At 48.9% G+C, this 17294-nt stretch overlaps 1 protein-coding gene across 7 annotated transcripts in view; it reads right to left on the bottom strand.

The window, feature by feature from the left end:
* Nucleotides 1–17294, bottom strand: part of EPN2 (epsin 2) — a 107728-nt gene that overhangs the window by 32482 nt on the left and 57952 nt on the right. For 6 of the 7 annotated variants that reach the window (XM_064279365.1, XM_064279364.1, XM_064279363.1 and 3 more), the window contains exon 2: nt 15868–16626. In XM_064279365.1, coding sequence (XP_064135435.1) covers nt 15868–16462 — 595 coding nt within the window. In that variant the 5' untranslated portion in view covers nt 16463–16626. Of the gene's footprint in view, nt 1–12984; nt 12988–13825; nt 13997–15867; nt 16627–17294 lie in introns of all 7 variants that reach the window. The other variant, XM_064279366.1, reaches the window with a different exon arrangement.

A 17294-nucleotide genomic window follows, 5' to 3' on the forward strand; every position in this document is an offset into this window, starting at 1 on the left:
CTGCAGGCAGAGGACTCAAAATTGGCCCCACCCTACCCTGGCTGCTTCAGTGTACCCAGATGGGTGTAAGAATGTGACCACAGCTGGGTCTGATGCCTGCTCCTGAGGCAGGCAGAGACAGCTTCCGTGGGGCCTGCTTAGCTTCTCAGAACAGATTGCTGGGCTAAGAGGCTCCTCCCTCCCCTGGAGCTGGGCAGCCCCTGGTGGGTGCTTCTGGGGCAGACAGGCCCCCCTCAGGCTCCTGGGGCATCCGCAGGGCACCAAGGGCATACAGGGGACTGGGGAAGGACTGAGGTGAACAGGCTTGCTAGCCTCTCTTCACCTGGCCACGCTGCTCAGACACAGGAGGCTGCCGGTGCCTGGGACAGTGAGGGAGAAAGAAGGCAGCCCTAAGAATGACCTCGTTTAGGCCGGAGCAGGGCTGGACGGGGGGAAGGGTGGGGTAAAGACAAGAGGCAGTCCTTGTGGCCATCTGGATGACTCACAGCCCATCCTCCATCAGAAATTAAAAAGTGAGTGTGTCCCGTTCTCTTCTGGCCATAGATTAAGCCCTCCCCAGGGCAAGACTCTCCGCTTGGTAGGTGGGGAAGCGAGGGCTTGAACATTAAGCAATTTCTTCTTGTCTATTGTTGGGCCAAGGGTCTACGTGGTGCCTGTCACTCTGTCCACAGAGAGCTAATGAAGCTGCCACCTGTCCTTCTCTGGGTGGGGACATGAGTAAGCGAGGCCCTGCCAGTGTGCCCCAGGAGCACCCACAGCTCTGCAGCCAAGAGCGGAGCCAAGGAGCAGATTCCAGCAGAGGTGGGCCGGCACCGAACCAAATGCAGGAGTAGGCATGGACTTTAACAAAGACAGAATTTCTCTGATTTTAATTCGATCATAAACCTGAAGAAGTTAAATGCCGACAGCAGTTTCTTAGAGTAATACTTATAAACAAGAAACTATAAAATTAGTATCTAGTAATAATTTCTACCTATTAAATTAGTAATGATCTCAAAAAAAGTGCAGTCTCCCTTCAGGCTCGGGAACTACGAGCTGAGCACTCTTGTCCATTCCTGGAAGCACGGTGAATTGGCACAACCCATTTGGAAAGCAAGTTGCAATATGTTTCAAGATGTTCATATATTTTTCCCTATTAATCTCACTTCTGGGAATTCTACATTGAAGAAATAATTCAGCAAATCCTTAAGAACAAGCTTCTTGCACAAAGAAGCTTACCACAGCATCATTTACACTGTTGGGAGCCTGAGAACAACCCTGACGGTAACAACAATGAATAGGGCATTTATGGAGCATTCCTATAGCAAGGCCGTGTGCAAGGTGCACCTGTTAGTATATCCCATTTAGACCATAGCCTGGGAGAGATTAAAAGACTTCAGTTGAGAGGAGCTGAGTAACTGACCTTCGAAACAAGTATAATTCTGTGGCAACATGGAAGTTGCATATAAAAGCTAGGTGAAAAAAGTCAAGCTACATAACCGTGTGTGGCTTGGGGGCCCCAGCTCCTCCACTTACCCACTCCCTACCTCCTCCTCCTTTACCGACAGGAGAAGAGCTGTCACGGGTTAGAGCAGCTCAAAGGTGGTCAGAAATCTGCCCCACTACCCTGCCCTCCCGGTCACTCCTCTTCACTCACTGCTGGCTTGTCGGACTCTCCTACCTAGAGCCCCTGGAGCAAGATCTCAGCTGCTGAGCTGTGCCCCAGCTTGGCACTGTCTGGCACATACATGCTCAAAAACAAGCAAATGAGCAAACGGACATTTTGAAAAATGTGTCTGAGAATGGCTGGTGGCTATGGAGGACCCGTCTACAATACTGCTGTATTACCTGTATATGGTACAACATTAGGTGTGTTTGGTTTTCACATCATGCTATTCAGACCACCTGTGGTTCAGATCCGGCACTACAGCTGTCTTTGGGGGTGTGGCTCTCAATCTGGCCTTCAACTCACCACCAGATTAAATACCTGCTTGCTCTGCACACAGACAGATGGCCATGACAAAGCTGTACAACCAGGAGGTGCCAACCTCAGGGGCCCCAGTCCAGGCAGCCAAGACACCAGCCTGGACCACTCAGGTATGAATAAGAGGAGCGACGGGCTGGCCGACAGCTCTGCCCTGGAATATTGTGTGCAGTTCCTAAAATGTTCATGAAGTCACGTAGTCACTGGAGAAAATGCTTCTGTTAAGATGTTACAAGACAAAAGCATGGAGGCAAAGTTGCATTTATAGTGCAATGGCAACCATATAAAAGAAAAATGTAGAAAAAATCCAGAAGGGAAAACGGCAGCATTTGAACAACAGCTGTCTTTGTGTAGTAACGTTATGGGACATTTGCCTTTTTGTATTTTCTAAACTATCATGAATGGACATGCATTATTTTATAATGAAAAAACTATAGTAGAGCTTCTTATTTCACGCCCACGCCACATTCACCAGTGAGGGTTTTGGAGATGGGTCACTGAGTGAGTTGACCAGGAGGCTGCTGGTTGTCTGGCTAAGAGCTAGACTAAGCTTTCCCAGTAGCAGTCAGGACCGAAGAATAATTCCATCTGCAACATCAATTTCCAGCTCCTGAAAGCTGAAGTAACACCTGCTGACTATAACTTCGGCTGAAGAGGGGGGGAAGAATCTTTCAACTGAGTAAAACCAGCTTTCCTGAGAGCTCATTTTCACGGGAAAACGGGTGCATCACCAGCCCACGTGCAACCTGCCTGGAATGGAGCTTCTCACCCTGGCTGCACGTTGTAATCACTGGGGGACCTGGACCCTTGGGCCACCCCAGAGGCCAGATTTCACAGGTCACAGCTAGAGACTCCAGTGGTTTGGGGGGAAAAAAAGGCAGTTGGCAAAATGAAGAACAGCACTTTATAACAAAAGCCGAAACAAACAACTATGAATCATGCTGGTGCTAGACTCAGCAGCAGAGCACTGAGAAACTAAACCGATGTATAAAATGTTTCTGCACTTGTAGAAGAGTCCACAAAATATATTTTCAAAAGACTAACAATCAAGCCTGGGGCAGACACCTGCAGAGATGAGCACATCAGACAAAAACATCACCACCAAAAAAAGAGTAAGGTTTATGTAGTATTCTTTCATTTCCTAAGTATTTACTGAGCACCTTGCAGGGTCAGGAATCCCTGGGTGGTTAAATAATGCAACTGGCAGCTAACTGGAAGGCTGGCAGTTCAAGTTCACTCAGAGGCACCTCGAAAGAAAGGCCTAGCTACGTACTTCTGAAAAACCAGTCACTGAAAACTCTTTGTAGCACAGCTCTACTCTGTCACGCATGGGGTCACCATGAGTCAGAGCTGACTGGATGGTAACAGGTACTGGACGCAGATGAGGCACTGTGCTAGGAGTGCTAAGAACACAGCATGAGGGACAGACAGGTTCCTGCTTTCAGTGGGGTGGGGGGCAGGGCAGAAAATAAACAAAAAGATTATTTCAGATAGTGAAAAGTGTACTGAAGACAATAAGACAGGACAACATGATATACAGAGAGATTATATTTAAGGTGCATGGCCTACTTTTCCATACAAAGAACAACCTATCTTTATACCTTCCCTCCTGTTTGTTTCTATAATTTCTAGACACCCCCTGAAGTTGATGACTGGAGCTGGCAGTCAGTGTGCTGAGCATCCGTGAACCAAAGATGCTGCCAGCAGCCATGTGACTGGGACTAAGCAGACTGAAGACAATTCCACTCCTTCTCCTGGTACCCTTACTGACAGTTCAGTATAAAGGTCTATTTACTTACTCTATAAAGAATGCTCTGAGATAGACAGACAGATGTAAGTAGTCTATGCATAATCTCACTTTTCTATGGCAGAAGTCATTTATAATGTCTATCATTTAATTGGAAACCCTGGTGGCGCAGTGATTGAGAGCTTAGCTGCTAACCAAAAGGTCAGCAGTTTGAATCCACCAGGCGCTCCTTGAAAGCTCTATGGGGCAGTTGTACTCTGCCCTATAGGGTCACTATGAGTCAGAACTAACTCGATGGCAATAGGTTTGGTTTTATTTATTTTTTAATTGTTTAATTAATATTCCCCCACCAGCAATTCTGATAGCTGTGCTTCAAATGCCAAGGACAATCGTACACTCTCTGTCAGCCAAAAGAGCTTCTTAAAATCTGGGTTCCTCAAATAGCCAAAGCCATCTTGAAAAAGAAGAACAAAGTATGAGACTCACATTTCTCAATCTCAAACACAGTCTAAAACTACAGTAATCGAAACAGTCTGGTATTGGTATAAGGACAGACATATAGACCAAAGGAACAGAATCCAGAACCCAGAAATAAATCCATTCAATGGTCAATTTTTGATGGTTGATTTTCGCTAAGTCCATTCACTGGGGAAAGAACAGTCTCTGCAATAAATGATGCTGTGACAACCAGATTTCAAAAAGCAAAAGAATGAAGCTGGACTCATACCTTATACTATATATGAAAATTAATCAAAATGGATCAAGCTGCTAAGACTGTAAAACTCTTAAAAGAAGACACAGGGATAATGCTTGGGGACCTAGTTTTTGACAATGGATTACTGGATATGTATGACACCAAAAGCACGAGCAACAAAGACAAAACAGATAAATGGCACTTCATCCAAATTAAAAACTTGGCTCGTCGAAGGACTTTACCAACAAAGTAAAGAAAAAAACTTAGAGAACAGGAAAAATTTGGGCAAACTATATATCTAATAAGGGCTAATACCCAGAACACATAAAGAACTCCTACAACTTAACAACAAAGCCAAACAATCCAGTTAAAACATGGGCAAGGGACCTGAACAGACATTTCACCAAAGAAGGAAAACAAATGGCTCACCATCACTAGTCACTGTTACTGTGGCTACCGTCAAGTCGATTCTGACTGACGGCGACCCCATGTGTGCAGAGGAGGGAGATGCAAATCTAAACCACATGAAGGTATCACTTCACCCCCACTAAGATGGCTATAACAAAAAAACGGAAAATAACAGGTGTTGTCGAGGATGTGGAGAAATGGGAGCCCACATCCATTGCTGATGGAATGTAAAATGGTATATAGCTCCTGTGGAAAGCAGTACAGCGGTTCCTCTAATATTCAAACATAGGATTACCATAAAAAAATATATATATATGACCCAACAATTCCACACCTAGGTATATACCCAAAAGAACTGAAAGCAGGAACACAAACGTATGTGTACAACAATGTTCTGCAGCACTTTTCACAACAGCCAAAAGGTGGGAGCAACCTAAACGTCCATTAACGGGTGAATGGATGAACAAAACGTGGTAAATACGTACAAAGGAATATCACTCAGCCATGAAGAGAAATGAAGTCCTCATGCATGCTACAACGTGGATGAACCTTGAAAACATTACACTGAGTGAAATAAGTCAGTCATAAAAGAATAAATATTGTATGATCCCACTTACATGAAATACCTAGAATAGGCAAGTATATAAAGACCAAAAGTTTACTTGTGGTTATCGGGGGTGAGAGGTAGGAGAAAGAAGGGCTCACTGCTTAGGGGATACTGAGTTTCTGTTCAGGGTGATGGAAAAATTTGGAAACAGATAGTGGTGATGGCTGTACAACACGCTGAACACAATGTCACTGAATGGTACATGTAAAAAAACGTTGAAATGGCAAATGTTTTGTTATATATGTACTTACCACAATAAAAAAATAAAAATCTGTGTCCCAATTATGTAACAGTTTACATAGGTGTTCTTGTTTTTAAAAACCATAAAAGTAAAAAAAAAAAAAAAAAAGCTTTACATGAGATGAATCACACAATCTTGAAATTGCAATAGGTCTACGTTATGTATTTATTTTGAAGAAGCATCTAAAAACTACTTTTTTCTACTGAAAAATTGGGGAAAGAGAACCAGAGTTCTGGAAAAAATGAGTTCAAATTCTGACTTCATCTCTTACCACTGGGTAGATCTGAGCGAGTTACTGCACCAGTAACCAGGTCCCTCATCTATTAAAAACACCTGCCCTGCCCACTGCCTCCCACAAGCGTGAGAAGCAAATGGATTAACAAGAAAAGCCCTTCACAGCACCAAGCGCAGAGCACCAGGAGGCGCTATCCTGACACTTTCTGCTTATTCAGGCAGCCGCCTCCCCAGCAGCTCAGCTACCCCATAACCCAAACAGTCCATATCGAAGCCCCACTTTAACAGGGGCTGGTGAGGAAAGGGAGAAGTGTCCAGCTTGGCATCCCTGGCTCCGTCTGCTGACCCCGAGTCACAGGCTCCAGAGATGGCCATAAGCCAGTGCTGTGTGGATGCACCATACCATGTTCTCCTGTGCTGCCTGGTGCCACCATAACACGTTGTCCTGTGCTGTCCTGTCCTGTGCAGCTGCTGGCATTCCTCTGTGGCTGTTTCCCACTGGAAAAGATGGCCTCTCTGGAGTGTAGTATGTGCTATGTGGACGCCCTGCAGTTGCCTCTCCAGCCAAAGGTGCAGGGTCCAGGGCTCACAGAACACATCTGTGCCAGCAAAACGGCATGTCAGATGGATCCCATTTCCCACATTTCCACAGGCTCTACCTGCCTTTCCTGGCACTGGGAACTGCACCCCGACACCCCTTCCTGGGCAGTCCCACTCAGCTGCACCTCTGGGGTCAGTACCCCAACGCTCTCAGGGGCGTAATGGCCAGCTCCTGCCAAGGTCCACACCTCAGGATGGCTTCTGCAGGTCATGGAAGGGATTCAATTATTTCTAAACAATGTATCTTCCCACATCCTCAAGTTTTCAAAAACAAACCATGTAGTACTCTCTTGGATGCCTAATTCTTACCAAAAAGCTCTCTCTGCCTGCGGCCCCACCCCTGGGGCTGGGCCAGCACAGCCCCAGTCTGCCCCAGCTCCTGCTGAGGGGGGGCCACCCCCTGGAGCATCCTTAGAGGGCTCAGCACCCAGGGACATCCTGATACCCCACAACCGGGTGGGCATGTGGGTGTTCAGGTTCTCCAAGGGGCTCCAACAGCTGGGAAGGAATGGCTACCCTGAAGAGCAGTGAGGTGGCCATGCCGTCCTTCCATGCCCCAAGACACCGAGTTCTCTCTTGGACTCTGCTGGGCCACCAGAGAGCTGCTGCCTAAAACACGAGCTCTGGGGCTCGGCACTGGCCTCAAGCGTGCTGGGGAGGCTAGCCAGGGGTCATCACTGCATGGGAGCACCAAGGACACACTCTCCCCAGCTCTCCTCCCTGTGGACCCCGGCCAGCTGCTCTCAGGTAATGCATACCCACTGGCCTAATGAGCAACTTGGTCTCTTCGTACCCCCACCTGGATCCTAGACTCTCGTCCAGAAACAAACCAGGCTTCCTCTCTGGCTTTAGGGGCTGAGAAGTCAGAGCCAGATTTGGATCCAACTCCAGCAATTGTATACAGCTTCCTGACCGTGGCTTGATTTTGTTTTCTTAACTCTTAATTTTCCTTTTACCCCAATTTCTTCTAGTACCTATTTAACCCTGTCGTATTACATGTGTTTTTTAAGTCAGCACAAATCCTTGCTAGAATAAGGTGGAGCAAATAAATGATATGGTCATAACCTCCCATGAGCACTTGGTAATCATTGCAGGGGTGGAATAATTTACCACAGCGAGGTCAAACCAACCAAAACCAAACCCACTGCCGTCCAGTCAATTCCAACTCATAGCAACCCTACAGGACAGAGTAGAACTGCCCCACAGAGTTTCCAAGGAGTGCCTCGCGGATCTGCACTGCCAAACTCTTGGTTAGCAGCTATAGCACTTAACCAGTACACCACCAGGATTTCCACAGCAAGGCCAGCAGTAAGGAATTTCAGAAATCCCCTCCCCCCCTGCCAGGAGCAGGCCTGATGCTGTATCACAGAGGGCTGCTCTGCCCCAGGCAGAGAACGGAGGTGCCCCTGAGACAAGGGGGCCGTCAGGAGAGAGGGCCTGGCCCCGGCAGGTACCCTGCTCTGCAGAGCCTGCCACGGCCGCCCCACTACCACTGGGCCTTCATGTTGGTTCCAATCCACCTGAGCACATGAGAGGATGAGTTTGGTGTCCTCCTTCCCTCCCTCCCTTTTTTTTTTTTTTTTTTTTAAGCACAGGAATGCAAGCAGCTGCACCCCCACCAGGAGTTCTGAGGCACCAGGCAACACAGGACAACATGTTATGGTGCATCCACACAGCACCGGCTTATGGCCACCTCTGGAGACTGTGACTCAGGGTCAGCAGATGGAGCCAGGGATGCCAAGCTGGACACTTCTCCCTTTCCTTGCTAGTCTTTATGGAGGCCAACCAGGGCTAGGACAGCAGCGATCAGCTTTCCAGTACACATGCTGTCATGAATTGAATTGTGTCCCCCAAAAATAATCTGTCAACTTGGCCAGGCCACGATTCCCAGTACTGCATGATTGTCCACCATTTTGTCATCTGATAGGAGCTTCCTAGGTGTTGTAAATCCTATCTCTACGATGTTAATGAGATGAGATTAGTGACAATTACGTTAATGACACTGGACTCAATCTATAAGATTAGACTGTCTGAAGCCAATCTCTTTTGAGATATAAAAGACAGAAGGAGCAGAGAGACAGGGGGACCTCATACCACCAAGAAAGAAGCACCAGGAGCCGAAAGCATCCTTTGTTTGGACCTAGGGATCCTGCACAGAGAAGCTCCTAGTCCAGGGGAAGATTGACAACAAGGACCTTCCTCCAGAGCCCACAGAGAGACAAAGCCTTCCCCTGGAGCTGATGACCTGAATTTGGACTTCCAGCCTCCTAGGCTGTGAGAGAATAAATCTCTTTGTTAAAGCCATTCACTTGTGGTATTTCTGTTATAGCCGCACTAGACGACTAAAACACGTGCCCACAAGCTTCTGCCCTAACTCACAGAAACAACCTTCCCAGCCCACCAGCTGCCTCCGATGTGGGTTCTGCCACCCAAGAACATCTGCAATTTCTCCACAGGCTTTGGGTGCCATGACCAGCTCTGCACACGAGAGAGCCCAGGGTAGGGGTAACAGGTGGGCTGCTCATGCTGTCTCTACGTCCAGCAGCTGCCACCACTGTGTGAACCTCGGCAAAGCCTCGAGGCCTCCTCTGGGCAGCACAGCTCCAGCCTACAAACAATTCCAAGCCTGCCTATGGGCCAGGGTCCAAAAGAGGGTACCCGGAGTGGGGGAGCCAAGGGACCACTTCACAGGGGGGCATGGCCGGTGCCCCAGGAACCACACGCAGTGGAGTCAGCATGAGAGCCCACGTGAAGACAAAGCTGGCGGCTATAAACTCCACACACACACTGTGCTTTCGGAACTGCTCTCAAACCACACGTGTGTTAAGTCAATCAAAATGTGATTTTAGAAACAAACACAGAAGTGGGTTACCTAGTAGACAATCTTTCTAAGATAGCCATATACCTGCATGCTATGATAAAGAAAATGTAACATACAGTTAAATGTCTGTAAAGGGACCTTAAGACATACGTGTAGTCATAACAACCCGCTCAATCTCTAATCTTGAAGAAAGCTGCAATAGTATACCATTTGGCTGACCCTGAAAAAAAGATGTAAGGCACTAGTCTCGATTAAGCTTGTCATCACCTGGCCCTCATCATCAGGGGCCAAGGTAAAACAATCACATATAAAACCTAGGCGTTGGCACATTCACCAAGAGATTGCAGAGGCAGAAGGTCTCTCTCTCATTCTCTCTCTCTCTCTCTCTCTGAAGACTGAGAGCCTGCTGAGATACTGCCAGCTACATCTGACGTCGAACTCTAGCTACGGAGCACCTCCTCCAAGTTGAAGCCGTGGACGAGCCTGAACCCTAGACCACTCATTAAAGGTAAATGCCTGAAGTCTAAAGATGTGGATTCTAATTACTGAACCGACATTGTGATTGTGAATTCTGATTCTCCCAATCCTAAACAGATGTCTGGAGGTCTTCCTTGTATGCCTTGCCATGACTGCCTTTCAGTAAACTAAACAAGTATATGCATGACAAACCTGAGCATTTCTCCACTTTCACCTAGGACCTTGTCCACAGCTCCACCTGGATGTCCAGTGGACACCCTGACATGCACAAAGGGCAACCCCTGGCCTCCACTCAAACATGCTCCAATCACAGCCACCATCAGGCCAGGCAACCACAGCTCCACCCTCCAACACTCGGTCCTCGGTCCTCAGAGCTCCTCTTTTTCTTCCATGTCCAGTCTGCTGGCAAGTCCTGTTGGTGCTCCTTTACACATACCCAGAGTCCACCACTTCTCAAGCCTCCACAGCCACTCTCCTGTCTGCACCACCCCCTCTCCCACCTGACTAGTGAAACACTCTCCTCACTCATCTCCCTGTTTCCGCCCCTGCCAAGCACAGCCAGAGGGTTCCTTTTAGTCCCTACAATCCCAAATCAGATCAAGTCACTCCTCAGGTCAAAGCTCACCCTGCCTCCCATCTCACGCCAAATAAAAACACAGTACTCTCAGTCTCTAGAAGGCCTACATGAACCTGCTCAGAAGGAGGGCCATGGCCCAAGACCAGTCCTGACAAGGTAAGTACAGACACTGAAGGTAGCTAGAAATTTTCACAACCCCCTGACATTGCTGCAGCATCCCAGCACTGATACATGGGTACTGGTCTGTGACCGCATTTCAGAAGTCCTGCCTACCCATCGACCAGTACCACTCTGGGTACGCTTGCCTCTCCCCATCCCCCAGCTCTAGACCACCTCAGGGTCTGTGCACTGCTGTCCCTCTGCCAGGAACACTTTTCCTAGATCTTCACACAGCTAACTCCTCCCCCTCCAATTCTTGCTCAGTGAGCCCTGTACTCACCACCCCATTTAATACTGCAAACCACTCCCCTTCTCCTTGGACTTTTTGTTTTTCTGCTCTCCAGAGCACATATCACCCACCACCACTACCACCCCTTGTCTGTCTGTCATAGTATGGAGGCCTGCATGTTGCTGTGATGCTGGAAGAAGCTATGCCACCAGTATTTCAAACACCTGCAGGGCCATCCATGGTGGACAGGTGTCAGCAGAGCTTCCAGATTAAGATAGACTAGGAAGAAAGGCCTGACAATCTACTTCTGAAAATTAGCCAATGAAAGCCCTATGGATCACTGCAGAATATTGTCTCACATAATGCTTGCTGGAAGATAAGCCTCTGAAGCTGGAAGGTACTCAAAATGTACAGTCACCACAACAATGGACTTGACCATATCAACAATTGTGAAGACGGTACAGGACCAGGCAATCTCTTCTTCTGTTGTCCATGAGTCAGAGCTGACCTGACAGCAACTAACAATAACAACATCACCTAACATGCTGTATGCTTTATGATGTTTACTGTCTCCTTGCCCATGAGCGTGTAAGCTCTACAAGGCAGGGGTCTAGGCTTGGTGCTTAGCACAGTACCTGGCACACAGGGGAACCCTATGAAGACCTACTGAAGGGGGGAGGCCCTTGGAGCTGTGCCCTGCAGGCAGACATCAGCAGACAGGGCTCTGAGAAGGTCAGGAGTGTTTTTGTAGGAATATGTGAATCAGCATGGAGTAGGTGGGGGGAGGTATCTGAAGACAGAGCTGGAGGAAGGCAACCAAGGTCCACTCAGGAAGGGCTTTCCCTGCTAGGTCAAAGGATCCGATTGGACCCTGCAGGGATCTCTGGGACTCAAAAGGGGCTTTCTGAGACCTGGGACCAGAGCATCCTTTTTAAACGCAACTATGGGGGACGAATGGAAGATGGACCAGAATGAGGAGGCTAACAGCAAAGACACCAATCAGAAGGCCAGCACTGGACTGAAGCCATGGAACCACAGATGCAGGGCAGAATGTGGGAGATTCCAAGGTTAGACCCCCAGGTGCAGCTGGGGGGTGGCACAGAGGACAAGTGTGGCACACTGCAAGAAGGGGAGCTCTCCTTGAGGCAACCACGGCCCAGTTCTAGCTGCTCTCCTGTGAGCACAGCTGCCCCAGTGGTACCCTGTGCTGGGCCCCGGCCCTGCCCAGCCCAGCCTGGGCCTGTGCCTGTGGCCTTCCCCTGTGGGGCCTGGGCTCTAGGAGTGCCCGTCACAGACATGCCTCCAAGGAGCCTCCCTTCCTCGAGACCATTTCCCAGTGGTCACTCTCATTCTTACTTTTCTGTGCTGGATTTCAAGCTAGTGGGTTCAAGACAAGTAGGCCAGTGTGCACATATTAAGCACCTACTTTATACCCAACACTGCGTAAGGAGCTAAGAACAGAAAAGGAATCTGGGCCAGTGCCCCGCCCTCAACCAGCCCGCCATGTGGGAGAGCGTGAGGTATGGAGAAGGACGCACATGCTCAACAGGCCAAGGATGAAGCCTGACACCAGGAAACACTATGTGCCCAAAACCCAGCTGCGGCATAAGAGACCATCAAAGAAAATTACTCCTAACTCATATCAAAGAGTTGAGGGAGAGGAGAAATCCTCATGGGCTTTTCCCTGAAACAATTTGGCAGATGTGTGTGCATGCGGGGCCAGGGTAAGGGGCAAGAGAGCAGGACCAAGGCCTTCTGACTCTGGGGAGTCTGCAAGAGCCACAGTGGAAGGACAGACAGGTGAGTGAGGCCTGGTAAAGGCAGCCAGCTATAGGCCTGCCAGGCCTGATCTTAATACCCAAATTTCCAACAGGATAGATGGGGGCCAGGGAACACAAAACTAGCCACTGAAGACTCAAAGAGACCCCAACCAGTCACTGAATGGGCAGAACACGGGCAAGATGAAGAACATGGAGTTCTGTGAACACTGGGAACCGGCCAGAAACATCCCTGAGTATCTGGTGGGAAGACAGGGTGAACGCAGGTGCCTCTGGGCGGGCTTTCAAACAGGCTTTGACCATTTACATTCTTCACTGTGCAAAGCTGATGCTTGTTACGTTCCCTAACGTCAACTTAGAATAAGTCAAAATTCTGTGTAAACTGTTAGGGTACACGGGAAAACATCCCAGAGCTAAATACAGTGACCACACAAACACCCACATCAAACAAGCTGTAATATTAATGAGGCATGAATGAACAGCAACTGTTTCCAGGGCTGAGAGGCAGCACCTTATCAGGGATGCACATAAAAGCACTTCATCGGAGCCCCTTCTGTAAAAGCAGAAGGGAGCTGTGCCCACTGGGAACGCAGGCAGACCATACCGAGGGCATTTTCTAGTAGACAACAGCGAATATCTGCTTCCAGTTTAACCTGCAGCAGCTGTAGACTCTGGCCAGGACACATTTGTAATTAGCCAAAAGAGAAGACCCATTTTTAGTCATCCACTGAATGAGGTATATTCGCACATCACAGCCTAGAACTGCAGTACAGCTAACTCTCTGTCAACACGGTAATGGGGATTTTAGAAAGGACAGCGGATCACTGAGAAGCAAGACCGTCTCATTTTGTTCACAGCAAGGTGTATATTTCTGCCATGGGCACGATGAGTCTCCAGTGAGGATGCACCGAGGACCCTGTGCTTGTCTGGCATGTGAAATTTAAGCCACACATTTCTGGTTCAACAAGCCATGTGGTCTGACATACCACTGCCACACTTGTCTGGTCAGACACAGAGCCCGCCTCCAATTTCTCAGGGTGTGGGGACACCGCATGCCTTACCCAAATAGCAGTTCCCCTATGCGCCTTCAGCAGAGCTTCTAGCAGGTGACGTGTGACCGTGGGAAGGGAGCAAGGTCAGGCCACAGGTCCTGGGACAGGGGAGAAGGACCCTGGGTCGGATCGGCCCAGAGTGAGGCAGGAAGAGAGCTGGCTGTACTGGCCTGGCACGCACACCCCCAGCAGGCTGCACAGCATCTCTAGGAATGAGAAGAACAAACCACCATCCCACCTCGGGCTGCTCGGTCACAAGTGAGGCAGGGCTGGGACCAGTCCCCATTTGGGTGGGCAGCCAGCCCCAGGTGCGGCAGGAAGGGATGGCGCTGGTTCAGCGGCTGCAGCTCCTCACTCTGACCCAGCGGGGCACCTGCATGGTGCTGTGGGCACAGCGAGGCCTCTGGCGCTGTGGGCAGGGACACACACACATACAGAAAGACACACCATTAGAGGAATGCAGCAGCCTCTGCGAGAGGGCGCACGCAGGGGCGGGCCGCTCCAAGGCCTGCCACTCCCTAGCTGCTGGTAACACCCCTACCTGAACACACAGTTGGAGCTTGAGGTCTGAGGAGCCAGAGTCCTCAGAGCAGGGACCAGAGGAAGCCCAGTGGGAGCTGTGGACGCCGGCCCAGGTCGGCATGAGGATGAGGGCCAGTCCAGACCCCAGGCTCCTGCACCAGGAAGGTTCCACATACTGTTTATGAAATGTGCGGCCACATCAGACCCTTCTTTGTCTCCTCTGGCTTTGCAAAAATAACAAGTAAGGGAGGCATCTGAAGAGAAGATGTGCTTCCTCACCACACTGCAGGCCCACTACCTACAGGAAACCTCTCCTGGGCAGGGGCGGGGGAGGGCCTTGAGATAAATAAGACAATTTCACTCCTTAGAGAGCAATCTTTGGTTCAACTTAATCCAGAGGAAGACTTCTGGAGATTAAGTCTAAATTTTTTTTCGAGTGGTTTCGTGAATGTCACAACCTTTGCTTAAACACAGGTGTTAAAATTGAGGGGAAAAAATAGCATTAACTAGAAATGGGACAAGAAAACACAGCCTGCTCCAAGACTGATGACAATTCAGAATTTCTAGGAAGCAGGGAGTCTGACTTTAATACGCAAATTGCCTATTTGACCCATTTCTCAAAATGCTAGTGGATCGTGGTACAACGTCAAATCAAAACCAGCCAAAGCAGGAAATGTTAGTAAGTGGTCTGGTAGCAGAACCACTGACTAAGCAAGGGTTGACAGGGGTTCATCAAACTACAAACAACTTCCTTTAAAAAAGTTTTTTTCTGTTATGTTGACATACTATCACTGACTCCGAAAAGAAAGGGTGTATGAATCTGCCCTTTCGTCCAGCCAGGTGATACAATTTCAGCAGCCTCTTTTTTTTTTTTTCCTCCCACCCCAGGGCTAGTGGTCTCATCACCAGCGCATGGGGGCTGGCTGTGTGAAGATGGAGTCCCATCCTTTCCTGGATCACGCTCAGCCAACAGCCATGATGCTCAAAGTGGCCTACAGAAACCAGCTCCATCAGCCCCTGAATTCCACTTCTGTTCCCTAAAATCTCTTCTGAATGCTGCAGACTCAGGCAAGGGCCCAAAGAAACCCAACATGCAAAAAGACGACAGCCCACCCAATGCAGGCCCAGCCATGCATCCAAATCACCAAGAGCTCGTGTGCATTTTTAAAAACGGGGCCTTGAGCACTTTAATAATCTGTAGAGGTTTTTGGCTTTTCTCCTTTTACGTTAGACAGAGATGCGCGCTTTCCACCCTCTGTGCTGCTGAAGTAGAATAATACACTGAGGGATTCAGGATACCTGCAGCTCAGTCATGAGAAACACATTTAATACAAGATTAAAGAAACAAGGTCATCAAGAAAGAGCAATCATGTTGTCCTGGCTACCAAATATAGTCAATCCCCAAATGCTTGTGCAGCAAGACAACCCCTCCATTCTAGAACCCTCCTCAGATCCCTCTAGATACCCCCCTCTTTGACCACTTTCTCCCTGAGGGTGCAAGCCCCTGCCTACATGTACAGAATCAGGTTCATCAAGAAGCCCAGGGCTGCTGGGACTACCCAGCAGGCCCAGCCAACTGACTGAAGGACGCTTTATTGCCATAATCCATCCAGACCAAGGGGTGTGTTGTCTGGGTCCTGGAAAATCTGCAATGGCTACCGCCCTCAGCCCAGAGCACCTGGCCACCTGTGGCTTGGCATGGCTGTGTTTCACAAAGGGAGAGCTTGGGTAAGGGGTGGAGGTTCCACGAGTACTCACAGCCATGGTAGGAAGCCGGCGAGCCCCCAGCCTTGCCATACTCCTGCTCCGAGTAGCTGGTGGAGAGGTTGGGTTGGCTGGAGCCACGGCCGAAGGTGATCTGGTTGCTGCCCATGCCTGTGGCAACCTGGGCCATGCGCTCTTTGGTTTTGAGAGCCTGGGCCCTCTCGGCCTTCAGGCGCTCCTCATCCTTGAGAAGGGCCACCAGCTGCTTGGACTTCTCGCGCACGTTGATGCCCTGGTCCTTGCCGTCACGGTCAATGTACTGGAAGTCCTTCAGGGTCTGGATGGCAAAGATGTTCTCACGGCACTGCTGGGCCACTCGCTCGGAGCCTGTCTTGATGAGGTAGTCCAGCAGCGTGAGCGCCTTGTACACATGCCTCCAGTTCTTGCCATGGTCATTGAGTCGCTTCCACACCATGCTCATGATCTCTGAGAAGGCCACCACATTGTAGGTCAGATCCGCGATCTCTGTCATCAGGGAGCTGGACGGGCCCCACGGGTCATTGGAGGTGGCTTCCCGGACTTTTATTTCAGCCTCTGAGTAATTGTTTACAATGTTCTTCATCTGACGTCTGATGGACGAAGTCGTCATTTTTGTTTTCTTTCTTAAGAAATTTAAGGCCCTTCGAAGTGAAAAACTTTCCTGTCCTCAGTAAGCTCACGCCCTACGAAGGGTCAGTTTCTGTAATCAACCTGGAGCTACATCCCTGAACAATCATTTCCTCCACTGGAGCCTTGGCCTCAGGAAGCCATGACCTAGAGAAAGAAAGAAAACACTCCACTGTGACTTGAGTCCTCTGTGGTGGGAAGACATAGGCTCAGACATCTTTGCAGGTTTTTGGGGTATGAAAGAGATGCCATCTTTCTTTAAAAGGTAAGATCAATATGATAAGTTAATAAGAATAAAATTTAAACTCAAGTATATTTCTTTTTAGAAGGAAAGAAGTAAACATCGTGACTACTCTTCTCTTTTCAAAACACTTCTAATAGAATGGCAGTTTTGGGTGCTATACTTTCACTGCCTGGCAAAAGGATCAGAACACCGGGGGAAGTCAATCCTCACAGATTTTAAATTACATGTAGGGGTAACAAAGCCTCTCACTTCAGGTATAAACCAAACCCGTTACCATCAGGTCGATTCTGACTCATAGCGGCCCTACGGAACAGGACAGGACTGCCCTATAAAGTTTCCAAAGAGCACCTGGTGGATTCAAACTGCTCACCTTTTGGTTAGCAGGTATAGAACTTAACCACTACACCACCAGCATTTCCACTTCAGGTATAGCTTATCCCCAAATACCGATCTACACCTTTAAGCTTGTTTAACATCTTGGCTTTGGACAACCATGCCCAAGGATTTTTCCTTGAGCATCACTTTTCTCCTCACCTTCCCTGCTTAAGGATTTATAAAGATTCCTGACTGA

The sequence above is a fragment of the Loxodonta africana genome, chromosome 2 (genome assembly GCF_030014295.1).
Source record: "Loxodonta africana isolate mLoxAfr1 chromosome 2, mLoxAfr1.hap2, whole genome shotgun sequence".
In the NCBI taxonomy this organism is placed as follows: domain Eukaryota; kingdom Metazoa; phylum Chordata; class Mammalia; order Proboscidea; family Elephantidae; genus Loxodonta; species Loxodonta africana.